This window comes from Anser cygnoides, chromosome 9, assembly GCF_040182565.1.
Source record: "Anser cygnoides isolate HZ-2024a breed goose chromosome 9, Taihu_goose_T2T_genome, whole genome shotgun sequence".
NCBI lineage: Eukaryota > Metazoa > Chordata > Aves > Anseriformes > Anatidae > Anser > Anser cygnoides.
In genome coordinates, this window is record NC_089881.1 from 25,615,197 (window position 1) to 25,634,312 (window position 19,116).

At 43.5% G+C, this 19,116-nt stretch overlaps 1 protein-coding gene across 6 annotated transcripts in view; it reads right to left on the reverse strand.

The window, feature by feature from the left end:
• Nucleotides 1–19,116, reverse strand: part of LEKR1 (leucine, glutamate and lysine rich 1) — a 54,735-nt gene that overhangs the window by 11,199 nt on the left and 24,420 nt on the right. For 5 of the 6 annotated variants that reach the window (XM_067002611.1, XM_067002608.1, XM_013193062.3 and 2 more), the window contains 3 exons: nucleotides 3,443–3,524; nucleotides 1,329–1,406; nucleotides 839–1,042 (listed from right to left, as the gene is read on the reverse strand). In XM_067002611.1, the coding sequence (XP_066858712.1) occupies nucleotides 839–1,042; nucleotides 1,329–1,406; nucleotides 3,443–3,524 (364 nt within the window). The remainder of the gene's footprint in view (nucleotides 1–838; nucleotides 1,043–1,328; nucleotides 1,407–3,442; nucleotides 3,525–19,116) is intronic. The other variant, XM_067002609.1, reaches the window with a different exon arrangement.

Consider the following 19,116-nt stretch of genomic DNA (forward strand, 5'->3'; position numbering starts at 1 on the left):
ATAGTAAAAACAACTCAGTGAATGTTAGGAATAAACCAAATATGTAGATTATACTCAAGGCAATTAAAGAAAAAATGTGGATTTAGGTTGATATGCGGAGAAGTCTAAAACAAAGGCACTCGGATACCACTCCAGGAAGCAACAAGCCTCTGCAGCTCAGTGCTTTATTTTCCCCATCTGAAAAGTAATTACAGGGAAAAGGCTAGCTTTGTCAGCAGCTGAGGACCTTCAGAATGAGATTAGACTGGCAGGAGGCTGTCCATACACTTCACTGAATTCTCAGCCATACCCAGCACCCTGCCATATTGCAGTATTTACAGCATTGTTACCGCTTGCAAGTTGCTAATAACGTAAGTTACAAGAATTTAAAGTCTCCAGGGCTTTTGCTCTACAAGCTCACATAACAAATAGCAGCTATAACAACGGCAATAAATAGGTGTTTTGATTAAGCTTGAGCGGGATTGCCCTGGATTGCAAAGCAGGGTTGTTGGGTTTCTTTTTTCCTTTTTTTTTCTTTCTTTATAGGCATTATTTGTTCTATTCAGCTTTTGCCTATACTCCAATAATTTAAAAACCCCATCCAATGAATTCCAGAGTTCTGGGACAGGGCTCAGGGCAGTCCTGCCTGTAGGAGCAGATGGCCGAGGGCAGGGGCAGGACACAGCTGGGCACAGCGCCTCTCTCCCAGTCTGCCCAGTGCCCATAGCCAGGCTCCAGTAACAGCCAGAGGGGTGAGGACCTGACAGAGGAGGAATGCTTAACTGTTTAGAGATTTCCAAGAAGAAAAGCTAGGCTGAGTGTACATAGCGATTATCTGTGGTGACTCAGCTCTGATTACCTTTCTTGCTTCAACATCACCACCTCCTCCTCTGTTTGTCGAAGCAGAGCTTTAAGTGTTTCCAGTTCGCTTTCTGATCGGCTGGTTCTTCTTTTTAGATCTTCCTCTCTCCTCTCCTTCTCAGCCACCTCTTCCTGTAAATGTTTGCATACTTGTTGGGAAATCAGTAGAGATTCCTCCTTTTCCTTGAGCTCTTTTGTAAGTCTACAGATAAAATGAAAAGAGAAAAGCAGTATCAACATCACAGTTATCACATCCTCATTTACAGACAGAAACTAAGCAGATGAAATAATTTGTACCTGGAAAAGAAAACGTTAGACAAAAAAAGTATGAATTCTTTATGAAGTCAAATCTAGTAACTTGAACACAAAAATAGAAACTGAAAAGAGAAAAAAAGATTGTATAGAAGCTGCATTAAAACCGTAAAATAAAACTTTTGTTCTTATTGCTCAGAAATGTACCTGTCATGAAACACAGTTTCAGCATTTACCTTGACTCAGAAATTCCATTTTCGTATTTCATTTTTTTCAGTTCATTTTGACAGACATCGAGTTCCGTTGATTTCACCCTAAGAAAATGTTTTTTAAAAAGTGCATTTGTCCAAAGCAATGACAGCCTTTACTCATGCAATAACCTGAACATCATTAATTAATCTATTATCTAACTTGCATTTTCTATTTAATTAAAATGCAGATAACAATGACAACAAAAAAAACTCCATTCATTTCAGCTAACATTTTTAAGTAATATAGTTTATACTTGCAGTGTAAACTCAGCCTAACCCAGGATCACGAAAACTTTATTGTTGCAAACAAGAAAGTGGGAGCTTGCTACACTGATGAATGTTTCAAGCAAGATATGAACAAAAAGGAACAAACAACAATTTAGTATGCAAGAGGTCTGGAAACTTTGAAGGTTACTTCTCATTATGTCATCATTTCACCAATTAATAACCATGGTAAAGCCTCATATTTATGCTTAAACAGATATAGAATATGTTATTTTATTAAATTATACCCATATTACATTGAAATTTTAATATTACATTTAGAAACACTGTACTGTTTATTTAACTCTGTTCATGAAATCTTTTTTTCGTACATAATACTTTTATTATCATTAAAATACGTTGTTGCTAAGCATTCCAAATATTTGCAACTGTGTTATGATCAGCCCCTGTGAATATAGGGGCTGAGAACAGAGAGTACGCATCACACAAGAATCCTTCTTTGAATTTCAGGAAAACATACAAAAAGATTGATGATAGCTCTGTCTCAAGATTGTCCATGCTCGTGCCCTACCCTCAAGCTTCATATTTGAAGCAGTGACATTTATTTTCACTAGTGTGCTGTGCAGGCCGAATTGTTTTCTATGCAAGCACCGTGGGTTTTAAACGCGGGAAAGCACTCAGACCCCCAGTGCCCTGGCTTTTAAAGGTGGTGACTGCTCTCACTGAGCCCTGTGTACTTCCGAACCAGAGATCGGCTGCGTTTGAGGGGACCCCGGGGTCCCGAGCTGCTGCTTGGGATCAGGATGCTCTGAGGACGGAGCTCGCAGCGCCCCGTGCCCCAGTGGCTGGCCGCCCCTGCAGTGGGGGGACCTTCCCTTCTCCACTGCTGGGCCTGCAGAAAAGCCTGCCCATAAAGCCACCCAGAAGGGAAAATAAAGCAGGGTAATAAAGCAGGTCAGCTCAGTAATCGGTGTGGGTTGGCACAGCCTCGGCTCAGGATTTTGGGTGCCCAGAGCATCTCCTGTGCAAGTCAGTGGGGAACACCTTGGGGCGAGAAGCGCAGCAACACCGACACATGGCCCTTGTTGGGCCATTCAAACATTACCCCAGAAGAACAGTGCGTGTTTAAACGAGGTACATCTCCTTCCTTTGAGGGAGGTCTCCCCTCTCCTCTCCCCTTGATCCAGGGGCTGCAGCAGCCCCAGCAGGAGCAGGCTCGGCCGCAGCGCTGCGGGTTGCTGGGCTGGGCTGGATCTCGCTGAGCCATCCGCTCTGCGGGGGGGCTCCTTCTTCCTTGGTTAGCTCTGATAAATGTTTGGTGACATGTTCTTTCTCCTCTGTTAATTTAGGCTTTGTGTTCTCTTATTTTAAATCAAACAACACAGTAAAAGTACAAATCCTAACATAGTGGTGCATGGGGAATACTCACAGTAAATTTACCTTTGGGGGAAAAAAAAAAAACTGATTAAATACTAACGTTTCTGATGAACTTTACTGCACCCTTCCCTCCATCCCCAACTTGCAACGTGAAAGACTACTTTCCATGCACATTTTCAGTCCAGAAGTTATGTGGGTTTCACAACCTGTATCCTACACGTGTGCATTACATGAAGTGTCAGACTGAGCTGGCTTAACCCTCCTCTTTGCTGTGTCCTTAGACACAGCAGGAGAAAGCAAGCCCCGCTTCCTCACAGAGGCACGTTAAATCAGTTAGTTAGAAACACAGACTGTGTAATATAAATATAAAATATTTCCTCTGCTGGCCACAGCCTTCACAGACCACTCGGACAAGCAGCAGAACAGGTCTCTCTCTGCAGCGGGTGCCCAGCCACAGCTTTATGCACAGCGGCAAAACAAGCAAACAGAAACCTTACATTAGCAGCTTTTTGTAGTGGTCCATTTCCGCTGTTACCTTCTGCAGCTTGAGTCCGGTTGTCTCTACTCGGTTGGTTAAATCTGAAATGGAAACACAGCACTCATGTCATTCCCTTCTAGGCGCAGCGTGCTTTACGGACACCCCAGCGGCAGCTTGAGGTGCACCTCTGGCCGGAGAGCCGCCCGTCCCTGTGGGGCCATGCCTGTGCCAAGCAGCTTGGTGATCTGTGATACCCGATTTCTCTCTGCTTGCAAACCATGCAAGCCAGATGCTTTTATTTTCTTGGGAATAACAATTAAGTTCACTGAAAAGGTTGGAGCGCTGCTGCGCTGCTGAACACTTCGTTTCAGAACAGCCTTCCAATTTGTATTCATACTTGAGCACTGGCCGGCTTGAATAGCAAGAAGCTGTGTTATTTTTTATTCTCCCAGGAAACATCAAATTCAACTAAATGTAGATACAAATGTGTTCAATCATATACACATTTGTACATGAGGCTGAGCAGAAGCATGGAAGGTGGATAGGAAAATAAGCCACTAATGCTACTTCGTCTAAAATATTGACACTTCGTCTAAAATATTGACACTGACTTAGTGCTACTACATATTTTGTCTTCCACTCTCTTATCTAAATGTTATCTTTCAGAACACATCACCTACCAGTTTCAAGCAGCCACTGCATTTTTTTCAGTACACATCCCAGTCCTTTTCACGTGTATCATTAGATTAACTATCTTTTTTTTTTTTTCTTGGAAAAAAAAAACTTCCAAAGAAAATACAGTGCAAAGATGAAAGTGCTGTTAAGTATCACTCCTTCTGCACAGGCTCACTTCAGTGAAAAAGTGACAAACTTACTCCTAGCAGACAACATAGCGCTTTAATTTATTAGCTTCCAGCCCTGTAAGGAGCCCGGGCTCTCCCCGGGCAGGGCTCTGCAGGACAGACGGACGTCAGCTTGCTCTTGTAGCACAGGACCCCGGCACTTTGTTGCCCGCACGTAATGAGCATGGGCTATGCAAAAATACAGGAGGGTGAAAACAGAATGAATGTTCTCACCTGTTACAAGTAAGACTGTTCATTTCCTTACAAATGCAAACTAATTTTACAAGCTGATTTATAATCCCACAGTGACATGTATTAGATTGTTTTATCTTTAATAACAAATAGTTCAAACTTCTCAACCTTCGCAAACAGCTCCATGCCAAAGAAATCTCATCTAGAGTTTTGTGTGTGGCACAATATTCCCCATAAAAAATCATAAGCATAGTCGTAACTTCACAATTTAAACCCTATAAACTGACAAAGCACGATGCACTTTAATCTGATTCCCATCTTTATGAACGTAATCTGATTCTCACTTCACCTAAATATGCTCATGAAAAAGGAGAGCAGGCTTTCCAGAAAACACAAGGGTGATCTGAAATTAAAGTTCCCTCTACAGAAAAGGCAGCATTATAAACTACATAGAAAAAAGTGTACGATAGAACAATGCACCAAATCTAGGAATGGAAGAAAACACAAGATTTTCCCTCAAAATGCAACAGCAAGCTAAATGAGCGGACTGCCTCTCCGGAGGCAAACAGCTACATCCACAGTGCAAACTCTGTTTTCAAAGCTCCCTCATCCATCCTCCAAGATGCTTTATGTGGTTGAAGTTATCATTTGTGATTTTGGAACTCAATTAATTTTCTTAACTTTTCCTACATGCCTGTTTGAATGGAAACAAGGTTTCTGAAACAAAGGGCTTTTTTTGCTATCAGTCATTTCCAGCTACTACTGGGACGATGGGTAATCCCAGAGTGGGGGTACACACAGGTTCATACAGTGTAAGGTACGCACTACTAGCACAATGCTTTCCCAAACAATCAGCATTTATAAAGAATTTTTCTTTATAAGAGAGAGTTAAATTTTCTTCTGGTTTGACCAAGCTCCTGCCAAAGTCAGTGGAAGTGAATTACAGAAGCAACTTCTATACCTGCCCCGAAGACAAAACAGATAAAATATTTTTTGTATAACATACTATTATCATCGTGTTTATACATTTCAAAGACAAAAATACTGACACAGTACTGCTGCATTTATTTTTGCAGTTGTTTAGAGGCATTGCCATGTCACTAAATCCTTTAACGTTGAATCAGCTTCTATTCTGATCCATATCAGTGAAATTCCACTGATACTTAAATGAGCAAATGGAAGAGTGTAAGTAGATATTCAGGAAAAAAGAAAAAAAAAAAAAAAAGCCTTTAAATGTTTAAATGTATGAGAACAGATTCATACTGAGCACTGCTGCTCATTGCAAGCCCTGACTGGCAGAAGCCAACAGATCTGGACTTTGTAGGTCCTCCTGGAGTTACTCGATTCATTTATTTTAGCACACAGGGGATGCTGATAGCTCTCCACTGGGCCCGTGGTGAGCTGCCTCAGACGTGATGTCATCCCAGTTTGTTTTTTGTCTCCTTGAAACAATTCAACCATGGAAGATGAGACACAACAGAAAATGCAATTTTTGAACAGACTGGAAAGAACAGTTTTCATGAGAAAACTTTAAAAGCGTATTTAATCATCCTGTATATCTTAGATCAGCATCACACAGATAAATAGTATCTGTAGATACCCCCACACAGAACTACACATAAGTAAGAAAGAAACAACATGCCATGAGAACAGTCAGTTGGAGGGAAGGTCTAAAATTATTCACTCCCAGTCATTGTTTTTTCTTATGTTTGCAATGCAGCTGTAGGAATTTCCTTCCTTCTGCAGTGTATTAAACATTTTAAACTTACTAATAATTTGGATTAAGGGAATTGAGACAGCAATATTACTGCTAAAAGAAACAACCAACACCTTATAATTACAAACAAAACAAAACAAAAAAACAACAGCAAAAGAAAGAGAATTCAAAGCTTAAGACCACTTCTCTAAATATTCTGTTGCAATGTCTAGTTGAGAAATGTGAAATAAGTTCCTTATGTTTGAACAGAGCAAATGTTTGCTGGTTTTTAATATAGACATTATTGATCGCAGATATTCACAAACCCCTTGCACAGAACCATACAAGACATAAAAACTTGTCTGGAAATCAGAGCTTCCTAGAAATATCTAAATTTTTTACATTATTGGCTTTCCAACAATTTCTGGCATCTGTTGTTCAAGTGATATATTTGAGAGGGTTTGGAGCCGGGAACGGCGCTGATGGACCATTTCCAGGTGAATCACAACCACCTCACCTCTTTGGCAGTCCTCAGAAAGCTGCCAGCAGAGCAAAGGCCCTTTCGGCACCCAGCGGACATGGGAGGTCTCCCTCGCTCAGCAAGGCATGCTCAAGTACGCAGCTTGCTATGAGTTACTGCCAACATCCGCATCTCCGTCAAACCCCGTACAACTCAATTTCTTTTTTCCCATTTCACAAAATATGTAAATGAGAATTTATTTGTATTAACGCTTCAGCGACTAGAGAGTACTTACCATTTACACTAGGCTTTCAGAAGCCCCCGGGACCGAAAGGAGCAGCTAGGTACAGCTCTACCTGAGAACACCATGCCTTGGCACTTTGACTAGCGGGAAGCCTCAGAAACCCACGGAGACAGACTCTCCTCACGACGTAGGAAGAAGATATTCCTAGCTTTGTGGTGAGGCCTGTTTTCCCACGGCATTATTGAAAAGAAGTGGAAAACGAGAAGGTCTGGCAGCAGTTACACTAAGCCTCACACATACATCAAGCTAAGGTCTGGCAGCAGTTAACTCCATTTGCGCTCCATCCCACGCGGCCTCCTCACCCCCGCGGCCCGGTCCCTGCTGCTTCTCCAGCGTAGTTCTGTGTGGGCGCAGCGCCGAGCGCAGCAAGGGCCCACACGGTTCCGCTTCTGTGGGCCTGCAGTTGGCTGCGGGGAGGCCGAAGCCTCTCAGGGTACCGTACGTACATGTCCCAAAACACTGCTCCGAGCAGCAGCAGACACAGAGCATGTTCACACCATAAAACACAGCGCGGCGCGGCAGCAGCCCGGCTGGGAGAGCTCGAGGCGAGGAAGAAACAGTCGGTCGCCTCTTTGAAGAGGCATTCCTCACGCAGCTCTTTGCCTGCTTGGTGGCAGGAATCCTATTTAACAGCACACGCAACCCTGCTCAAACCGTTCAGCTAAAACCTGGTTCAACGTATTTTCATCTGTACTCCGCAGCCCTCCTTACCATGCTATGGCTGCATGCTTTTGTGTTAAGCAATCGGTGGCTTTGCAGGCATCAGGAAGGAATTTTCCTGAAAAAATCATATTGCTTCAGACACTACAGTTTCTCGGTATTCCACGTAGCACCACTTTTAAGCTGGGCAAGACCAAGGACGAGCACTCAGCAATTAGAAACAACTGAGGACTGTTGACCTGGACTCTTCGCAGGAAGAAGATACGGAGGCTGGTACCTCCTCTTTTCCTGCTTAGACCAGGGGACAGCTGATGGAAGGCTTCGGAAGCTCTTCCGCGGAGCTGCTCTCAACACTGCCCCAAGAATGACGGTACGGGTGCAGGGCCGTGACAAATGGTGAGGACAGCATAACTGCTTGTCAGCAACACCGGGAACCGATGGTTTATAATCTCGCAACGCCCTCTCACTGTTCCGGTTTTCTGCCTGGCAGGCCAACCATATTTTCCCTCAGTTCCCAGCCACTGAGCATCCAGGCTTGCTGTTGAACAGCACCCCTAGAGATAAATCACCAACAACGCACTGCTATTCAGAAACTGTGTTTGTGTGACAGTGTTCTTGCCAAAACTTCCTCTCAGCTGTTTTAAAAATGTCCATGACAAAACCCCCATTGTGATCAGCCATGCAAGTCATGCAGCCGCTGAGTTATAACCCAAGTTCTGCTGTCTGCACCAAGAACTGCACAACAGGCCCCGGGCCAGGCCGCGACGTGTCGGCTCTCCGCTGGCACCGTGGCCTTCTGCAAGGACGGAAAGTCGTGGCCAAGTACATGAAGGACAGATTAGACCACCTGCAGTTACTTTCGTTTACTTTATTTTCTTCAACCGGGCATTCTGTTGTAATGTATTGTTCTGTACACTTCTCCAAAGCTACATAATTCAACTTTAATTTCCTGTCATTCATCCTGACGTTGGCTTAAGAAGCAAATGGCTCTGGATGCCTACAGAAAAAGGGGAAACTTTGGCTTCAAACACCAAGCAGATGTTAGACAGAACATGTGGGAATGATCTAAAATTCACAACAACAAACTCTGCTGCAATGTGACTGCTTTATTAAAACAGATTAAGTAAAGATCGAATTATTGTAAATCAACAACACAAAAAGGAGAGAGCCCTTTGCCTTTCCTTGCATGGGGATGGCTGCTACAGAGCAGCTTTTCACAAACATCTGATTTCGATGATTATTTTTTTTTAATTCAGTGATTATAGAAGATTTCGAGCAATTATATACAACTGTTTTTTGTGTGTGTTTTTCCCCCCCCTCTTCCTAGATGTGAGAGTATGGACACAAGTTGAGAAAAAAGGAAAAGGATAATGCTTGTTTTGGTTCTGGTGCTTTGGGTGGTCTTTCAGCTCTGTTTCTTCTTGTACTCAATTTGTTTAGAGAAGTTTTCATAATGACTGAGCATTGGGCAGGAGTTTCTCATGAGGGAATAGATGGATTCAATTATACAGCTGGTTTCTGCAAGTCTTCTCTAGAGAGAGTTCCCACCAAAGTCAACAGGAGCTGTTAGTAGAAAGTCTGAGGGACCGGACCCACACCCACAGGGACTACGTAACACAGTCTTCTACCAAGTCTGAAGGACACAGGAAAACTGAAGAAACTAGTAAGTGGAATAGTAACACAAATGGAAACTTCAGCTGAAAACTTACTGAATAAAGAAAACACTATATCCAAATACTTCTGTAAAAGCATTCTCCAGCAATGAAAATAAAGCTTACTGTAAAACACAGAACGAAAAGCATTCCTGCTTTGTAATATTGATACTCGTTTTAAAGTTTTAAGTAGCATCACATTTTGAAGAATCTTCAGTCCAAATACATCTCAATATTGTTTGTGTTTATCATTATCTATCTTTGTGATTCACATTACATCTTACCATAGACACAAATCTTAGTTCCAGGGTAATTTTTCATAACATCAAAAGCAGTTTGGTGTTCTGAATTCTTAGGTGTATACTAGCCACCTTCCAGACACCGACCAGCATACTCTGGGAAGCAAAGAAAACAGCTTTTACTGGCTAGTAGGTGAAACCTTGGAAAATAGTTTGATTGTTCTTACTGTCATTAGTCCCTACTTTTAAAGAACAGGTAGCATTTGTTCTGTTCCATTTTTATTTTTATTTTTAAACTAGTCATTATAGGAGGGGAAAAAAGACTCGGAAATTCAGTGTAGCAACTCTTTTGACCAAGATAAAACTTCACTATTTATCAGAGAAGAACTAACCTTTTAACAAACTTTACTCTTTTTAATGAACATTTCTTTCAAAAATGTAACAATTAGAGAATTTCTTTGTGACTAGATGCCTATTTCATGAAATAACAGAGCAAGGGAGGTTCTTTGAGGTCCATCCTTGAGGCCAGCTGTGGCTCTTGAACCATTTCGTTCTCTGACAGCAGAGGTTTTCAGTCAACAGTAACCTTTCAGGCAGCACGTGCAGCCAGCCCTGCCTTCAAACATGTACAAAAGGTGGATGAGAGGAGAGGGTGCCTCACCTCCACCTCTGTATTTCAGCAGTATCATATTCTCCATGAGGGGAGGCTCTGCTGTGATACAGACAGAAACCGAGGAGGCACAGCATGGAAGATGCACAAAGAAAAAGCATCTTGAAGAACCACAGCTGGTCGCTGTTTCCTCCTGTTTGGGCAGATTCTAAGATATACAGTCCACAGTTGGGAACAGAGAGCATGAAGTCTGCCTGGAAATGGGTTTAAGAAATTTAGCCACCCAGTTTGAGTCCTTTCCAGATGCCCAGCCAATGGCACGGTGTTCAGTGAAGGTTCCAGTTTCTGGTTCACAAATAGCAACAACGAGTAAAGTCTTCAGAGGGAAAAAAAAAAAAGGAAAGGAAGAAAGAAAGAAAGAAACAACAAGACAACCACCCATTGTGAACTACACCCACGTTGGGTAAGCAGCCACTCTGGAAGCCATCAATTTTCCGGCTAATTTGTAACAGATTCACAATGATATCAGTTCAGAAGCATGCATGATGAAGCTATGTAATTTTCTACTTTTCCTGCAAATCCTTCTAAAAAAAAAAAAAATCCAAGATACTTTCTGAAAACTTTGGTTTCATCTAAATAAAAGCACAGTGTCCTCTGCACACGTAAGAAAAGGAAGACTACCTGCCAGTAATTCAGAGTTTCTGGAGAGGCCCCCGGGCACTGCACAATCCCATTGCCGTAGACACGCAGACCCCAGGGACGGCTGGAGCCCCTTCTGCCATAGCAGCACCAGCTCAGCCCAGGGGCTGGCGGGCAGAAACTCACAGCTCAGCTCTACCTCAGTGCTGGTCACGGTATGAATGTACCCCATACCACCAAGTCTCTGGTCTAAAATGACTGTGCCTACCTAAGAATAAATGCATGCCTACGAAGTTTTTCTGCTCCCAGTTTCAGAAATACAGCCCCTTTCCCACTGCCCGTCTGGGAACAGACACGTTGTACCAAAACAAGCGCGACTGCCACTTTTCACCACATCACTGCACTACGGTACATAAAAACAGCACAGGGAAAAAGTAGTTTTGTTTTCCCTTCATCTAAGCTTGCTTTGGGGAAAAAACTGGCAGATATTTTGGTTTAAAGACAACAAGCTCTGACTCATTATACTGGTCACCGACGAGAAAGACCTGCTGGGGCAGCCCCCTTCACGCTCCCTGAGAAGCGGAAAGGCTGTGTAGGCTGCACACGTTGCCCTCGAGTCCTGCTGACCAGAAATACCCACACGCGTACCAGCAGCGAGGTGCAGGTATCGCAGATCGGAGTATTTTTGTTTTTACCGAGCTTCGTGATGTTCTCAGTGTGACTCAGCCAGGCTCAGCCTGGGAGGGACCTCTGGAGGCTGCCGGTGCTGCCTGCTGCTGACAGAACCAGCAGAGATGGCCTGCGGGTTTATCCAGCCAAGTCTTGCAGAGGCAGCCTCTGCCCGTGCTGTGCTGTGCTGGGCCGACAAGGCTGCTCCTGACGTCCAGCCTGAAGCCCCAGGCTGCAGCCGATGTCCCTTGCCTTGCTGTACGCCCCTTCCTACTCTCCTACCTCCCCTTTGGGCACTTGCAGATGGCTGCTGAGACAAGCCCAGCTCTCACCTCGATACCACGATATGGTTTCCGTTGTCCAATTAATCTCATTTTAGGAATAATCTGAATCTTCAGAGACTTGGCCCAAATCCTCTTGAACACAAGCACTCCGTGAGCCGCTCCCTGGGCTGTCCGAGACCAAGATAATATTTGTCATGCTGGGGGCTGACTGAAACCTCCCCGAGGGTGCTGGCTGTGAGAAACGTCCCTCGTCGGGAGCAGAGAGCAGCAGTCAGCTCTCAGGCACAGCCTGGATCGGGTGGAACAGCAGCTCAAACGCGGGGTCAGGAAACACTGGGCGGTTGAGCAGGGAAGGCAGGAGCTGGCAACGGAGAACGTGGTTGAGACTGGCCCGTGGCTGGAGCCCAGCTCCTGCCGCTGAATTCCGCCGGTGTTCTGGGGAAGGGAGGTGGCAGACTTTCTTCAGCGACAAACAGGATCGCACCGAACTACTTGAACTGATCACCAGTTCTGCTCCCTGTAGCAACCTGCTAGGTCCCGAATATTGGCCGATCACTTGTGTCAAAAAGGGTAAAATACTTAATTTTTCTTAGAATATTAATGGTAGAGCAAATCAGGATGTACACTTTACAGATATTTTAAGTACATTTATTTAACGCACACAGTAGAGAAGCTGTGAGATAAATATGAAATACATGCATGAAAAATTACCGTCAGACTAATTCGCCCTGCTTTATATTTTTTAAGGAAACTAGAGAAGAGGACTAAATACTCAAAGTCCTTGCCTGCACAGAACAGAACTATTCGCTTTTATTTATAGTATTTCACGTACTATGTTCTCTAAAAAAATTATTTTTTTGTATGGACAATAAAGTACTTTGCCTTACAGATTCACAAGCACAAGCCTGTCTGGAAAGAGAGAAGGGACGGGCTCCAGCCATGTAAATTGACATCCCTTCTGGGGGCCAGTGCCACCAGGAAGGCTCTAAATCACTAAAAGCTGCCAGGAACCGGGAGGATGTGCCAGAAGAGGAGTGCCTGGTTCTTATCTGCCTACGCATATGTTCCTGACCACTGCCAGGAGCGGGCTTTCTGGACCTCTGATCTGAACTAGCACATCAGCTCTTTCGTGTTCGCATATAAAACAAGCGTAAAGAAAGCAAGAGAAGGGACCAGATTCTCATTTTTTCAATGTGCAAATATAGCATCCCTCAGTGCCCTGAAAAGAACAAACCACAAATGCGGTGGCAGTCTCTTCCAAGACCTTCTGATGTGCTTATTTCCAGAGACAATGCTATCGCAACACGCCCTGCTCCCTCTCCGTCCCGCTCCACAGGACACATTAACCAGTGTCACATCAGACGCGCTTCTGGAGTCAGACGCTGCCTAGATGGTATTTGCAAAAGATTTGGTATCTCAAAAGATTTGGCCCTTAACCCCGAATTTCTGCTTACATTCCTGCCCTTTCAAACCCAAAGTAATTGGGTGCAAGTCAGAATTGTTCCCACAGACCTTCTCCTATGTCTCAAAATCGAGTCTAAACACTGAGTTACTTACCTGTTGGCTAGGAGAACTGAAGGTAAGAAGAGTTCTGACAGTAATTCCTTGAAGACAAATATTTTTGTCAGCGCATGGGCCAAGCAGATGAAACAAAATACGATCAATAGATTTCCTTCAATGAGGATTCCTGCTTTTCCTGAAGCAGGAGTGAAGAGCGGCCCTTCTTCCGCAAGGAAATCACGCTCCAACACAGCACTACCCAGGCACCTCGCTGGAGAGAAGAGGACGCTGTTCCTTCCATCGCAGTCATGTATTTCCTCTTCCATTTCAAAAGACTGCTGAAAAGCACTAATGAGCCATTGCTTGGCCGAACCAGTTTGTCACAGCCTGTTCAAACACCAAACTGCATTCCCCAGCTCCAGCCCTTCAAATTCTTAGTATCGCAGCTGGAATTGATAGAAAAATATTTCAACAGCACTTGTGGCATGAATAGGGGATACTTGAACTGCAGCCTACCTAAAACTACAGGAAACTATTCTCTCTTTTTGGATTTTCAAAGCAGTCTTTAAAGTGCTGTTAGAGACACTTCATGTACATGAAAATACCGCTCCTCCTTTCCATGAAGAGTGTTAACATTCCCCACTTAAACTTCCCAGCTACTCCTACAGCTGCCTGCATTTTTCTATCATCTCTCATTAGTCTATTATGTCAGCAGACCACTGCTAAGTTTATATTTAGTAACTTAAATGGACTATCAAGCAGTAGCATCAAAAGCCTTAAAAGACAGATTTCACGTGCATAGCCAGCAATTTAAATCCGTACAGAGGTAAATCTGCAACTATAAATAGGTTATGCAATGACTTTGTGAAGAAAAAATATTCTATATCTATGATTAAGTGAAGGAAAGGATTAGGCTAGCAATAAAAATGACAGCAGGGATATTAGCTCCTATCTTTTAGGAGCATGTGCTAGTGCAGCTCCTCCACTGCTTCCAAGCCCAGGAATATAGACAATGACACTATCACAAGGCATTATCGTTTTTTTTTTTTTTTTTTTTTTCAGTCTATTTGATTAGACAATTATTCACCAGACTTTGCCCTTAGCTGAGAATTCTTCAGGACCTGTCATCTCTAGCTAACCAGATGATGCATCATGACTCTGAAAAGTGGTATGAGATCAGCAATCGAATCACCTCTTCAGCAAAACATAACTCATGAAGGTAATTTTCATAAAGTCACGAGAAGCAGGAGAACTAAGAAACAATAGTAGAAACTAAGGTTTAGTTTCAGCTCTTGCAAATGACTGCTATCATACGAAACATGCAATAATTTACAATTCACCAAAAATATACAAAACAAGAATCCTCATAATGTTGGTTGTAGAAATGAAAATCCTTTCAAAACACATAATATATCCAGGTGGTTTTGTGTGTTGTTTTTTTTTGTTTGTTTGTTTGGAGCACAGAACTACTTCAGTACTGAACCAAAAAGGGATATTAGCTTCTATAGTTTGTGGGGAAAAAAAAGAAAAAGAGAAAAAGAAAACCAAAAGCCGTGGGCCCTCTATATCAGACTGATTTCATACACACTGACTACGTAGTGTAAACCTACTAACTGGAATTGATTTTCACTACGATCAAGTGAGACAATAAAAATGTGTTGTTTGTTCCTACTAGTTTATTTTAATACAATGGTAAGATATATTTGATTTTTGTTTCGTGAATAAAATCATGCTTTCTGTTTCAAGAAGAAAGAGAAATAGATTTTTATCATCACCGAGTCATCCAGCTTTATTACCCCTATCCAGTAATGTGCTCTACGTAGACAGACCACTTCAACTGTGTATGGATTTGTGGTTTACTGATCAATTCAGAAAGCAAGGAACAAAAATGCCTGAGCTAGCAGTCTTTTCGCCTTGAAAACTCCTGGATATCCACATTTTATTGCTTATTAATAACTGGTTTATTAAGTAACTGATACATTTTGTTACTAATAACAATTAAAAAGAATGCCTCACTTAACACATTGACTTGCCTAGCTGGGATTTTAGCTCATTAATACTTTGCAGTATGAATATTCTGTATGAATTCCACATATGACACTGTATTTATGTTTCCTCCAGAAAACGTCTGCTATTTCAAGTTTGTATCATACACAGTTTGAAAACGAAACCTGACATAGGCAAAATAAGTAAATAGTGAGTCAAACAGCACAGCAATACGAGCAGCAGTCACAGTGACCCTTTTGCTCAAGTGTTATGCTGCTGAGATGCTGGGGAATCCGAAGTCGCACTAACCGCTGAGATACTTTAAAGTGAACCCACTGCGTGCCCTTCCTTTGTCAGCCCCTCTTCTCTGGGGGCACACTCAAAAAGAGAGTGAGCAGGAGCGAGCACGCGACGGTGCGCTTTCCAGGCTTCTTGAGAGAAGAAGTACCGCTGTACAGCACTAAGCTTTCAAGGTTCCCTATTTACACAAACAAGCAGCTTCTAAAATATTCTTTTGAAGTAGGCAAGAAGAAGAAAAAAAAAAAAAAACAGTTGCTTTATTTTTATCACAAAAATTTGGGTGGCAGCTCTCAGTTATGTCTCCTATCACTGTTAACAGTGGAAAAGTTTTAATGAAGATGTAAACATGGATAAAACGTTTTCAAAATATTCTAACATTTCAGGCTTTTTCTTTCAAGGGTTATGTCTTTACTTTCACTGGTATTACACCGAAGTGAGAAATGATAACTTAGCTCAATAAATCCCAGTCTGTCTCTCATCAAAACCAGAAATCTCTAGCAGCCTGTACTAAGCGTTGACTTCCACGAGCAGTGTAACTGGTGAGAGATTAATCATAAATGTCCTCTCCACATTAACTTGGAGAAGGGGTCTGGATGAAAGGAATCATTCTCTTTTTTGTGGGGAGGAGCTCAGGGAAAGTTAATGGTAAGTTTACATTCTGCCCCGAGACGCGATACCCACCGCCTGGGCGGCTGATTAAGTTGTCTTTACTCTGCAATTTCCTACAGAGGTCAACAACTTATTTGAAGATTTCCAAATCTCGTTAATAAAGCTTGGAAGAAAGTTCAGTGAGCATTCCTTATTGCCGGAGGTGCCCAGAGGCAGGATGGAAGACAAAGGCCGAAGGAGGCACGCTCACAAGCTCCACTACGTGGTACCGATTACAGTCGCTGCCAGCCAGCCGTCGGACGGCGATTCAACTCCATCATTAGAGAAACCACAACGTGAAACTCCTTAAATGATAAATATGGAATATGAAACTCAAAAACATAGAAACGAAATCCACCGGCAGTGCCGACACAGGTATAAAACTACAGGATTTGTGGGTACAGAGTAAAATTTTTCATCAGAAGCAGGCAAAGGGGGCATATTCCATCAAAAATTTCACTTGGTAGAACGAGATCAGCTCCCGGTGATGGGCTGCAGGTGGAAGGGAGCGGTGTGTCCGGGCGGTGAAGCCCGGGCAGGGACGGGGGCTGGCTTGCAGCCCCGCTGCTGTCGGTGTCTTGGATCTGCTCCAGCGAAACTCCGGCCACCAGCGAAAGCCTGCTCTGTGTGTTCCCCTCCCTGCTGCCCTCCCTCGCGTGACTCACTGGCAATGGAGGAACGGAAACTAAAATCTGAAGTCTGTGAAGTGCGTGGGGGCTGTTACCCAGCGGAGGATGCACAGTGCAACAGAACATGTCAGCCGTCAGGTTCAGCTGGAACTAGGCCAGCGGGGAAAAAGGAAAAGCTCTTTCACTTTTCCTCCTCTACCTGCTGTGTTAAACCACACAGCATCTGGTAGCCGTCTCCTCCCTGCACGACACGAAGCCTGGGGAAGCGGCATTTCAGCCGCTCGACACGTCCTGCTGAGAGCACCCTCCTCCCAGGCACCACGGCTATCCTACTCAGAGCAACTTACTTCTTTTAGGACACGGCTCCAGTTTCCTTCTGTGAACTGCATTCCCTGCAGTGCCCACAGACCCGGGGATGACTCAGAAGCAGAGCAGGGCAGCAGACTGCAGGTCTCGAGTCAGAAGGGAAATGGCTCTGACCACGCTGCCTCGCTGAGCAACCCCAGCGTACCGTCTAGGATGCATGCAAGATACACACAAACCCTGCATTAGTGACTGTGGTGAGTGCTGGAACTGAACAAAAAATTAATACCAGATGGCTTTTTCATGCTTTATAACTACACATTACCAAACAGTCGCTCAGGATACGGCAGCATACTGTTTTCTTGCTGCGGGATCAAAGAATCCAGCTACTCAAGACCTGCATCCCGCTGCTCAGCGTGCGCTGCCTGGCTTACTGACAGGACAGTTCCCGGCCCCCCCATCACAACGCCCTAACCTCTTCACTCCTGCTCCTCGCTGGTCTCCACCGCATCCCTCCTTGCTTTCTGTCCCACTGCCCAGCACCACGGTGACACGTAACGCATGGGAAAGCATCGCTCAGCCCGGTGTTCTGGGGCCAGAACACCAGAGTTTGGCCACCACAGTAACAGATATTTAATGCTTTCAGAGGCTTAGACATCAGTTCAACATGGCCCTCTGTGTCGAGAATACTGTCAACCCCCCCAGCTCAAAGTCCTTTCTCAAGGAACAGAAGGTCCAAGGGTTTTTCAACAACGTTTTTGCATAGTAAGATTGAAACATAAAATCCAGTGACATTTCCACCCATCTTACCCTTGTTAAAGCTATGCCCATTTTGTGTAACTACCATTCAAAAATCACTGATTAGTTAAGTTTGGTAATATTCTAAGCAACTGAAAACAATGATGTTTTATTAGCAATTGTTGAGCAATCTTGGTAGACTTATACAATAATACTTAAAAAAAAAAAAGAAAGAAAGAAAGAAAAAAGATCCAGAGAGTACAATAGGGCCTCTAGAACAGAAACTTCTTTGTAAGCTTAAAGATCTTTTTTTTTTTCAGCACAAGTAGGGGTGCCCTGCGTGAGCTAGTCTGAACCTGCTCATGATGTGGCATACCTATACTACAGTTAACGTACTATGTTATGCATATTAAAGACAAAAAATTAGAACATAACTATAACTGCTTGGTGTGATGTTATGGTGCAGTGTACTAACTTAAGGAACTAACTTCAGATTTTCGAGAGTATGGGTCATAAAGCCATGCAAGTATCAAAAAAGTATATTACACACTGGTTAAGCTAAAAGAAGTTGACTGTGAACAACTTTCATTTTCTAACACAAGAATAAGGCAATTCTCCATGGAGTTAAAATGTGGGGAAAGCTAAGCAAGAAAACGTATTTTTCCAGTGCATGTAAACAAACTATGGAACTCTTTATTTACAGGAACCCGTGCAGCTCACAGCTTTACAAAACTGAAAGGGGAACTCTAATGATAACCCTGTGTAATTTTCATACCAGAGTAAATGTGACGATACGTCTGATGTAAAGATATTAAGCCACATACTTCAAAGCTTAACAGGTTGTCTTATTAGATTCAATGACCTCCTAGATCAGGATGAGACACGTAAGGATGACAGATTATCTCATAACTGCTGTTGTAGAGTTCCTGTACCTTCCTTTGAACCGCGCCATTTTCAGCGGTGAGGACAGGACACTGAATTAAACGGGCTTTAGACTTCCTCCAGCAGCGGCGAGTGCCGATGCTCCAGCTCCCAAGAATGCGTGTGAACTGCCGCTGAAATCACCAAGCTCTCACATGCTCACATACGGCCACTCCACTCAGCAATGTGTGAGATTACCTGAGATATATCAAATGTGGCACCTTATATAAGGCAAAATCTTCAGCCCTGAGCAATGTAAGCAGGAGCGTTCTCAGTGCGTACTCTGAGGAAGGAACTGCAACGGGCTGCACAGCTCCAGTGGCAATTTAACTTGTGCCACCCACGAGTTTCTTATTTCGTACAGAGAATTAAAAGGCACTTTAACACAAATGGAATGTCAAAGTGCACTTGAGAAGGAGCT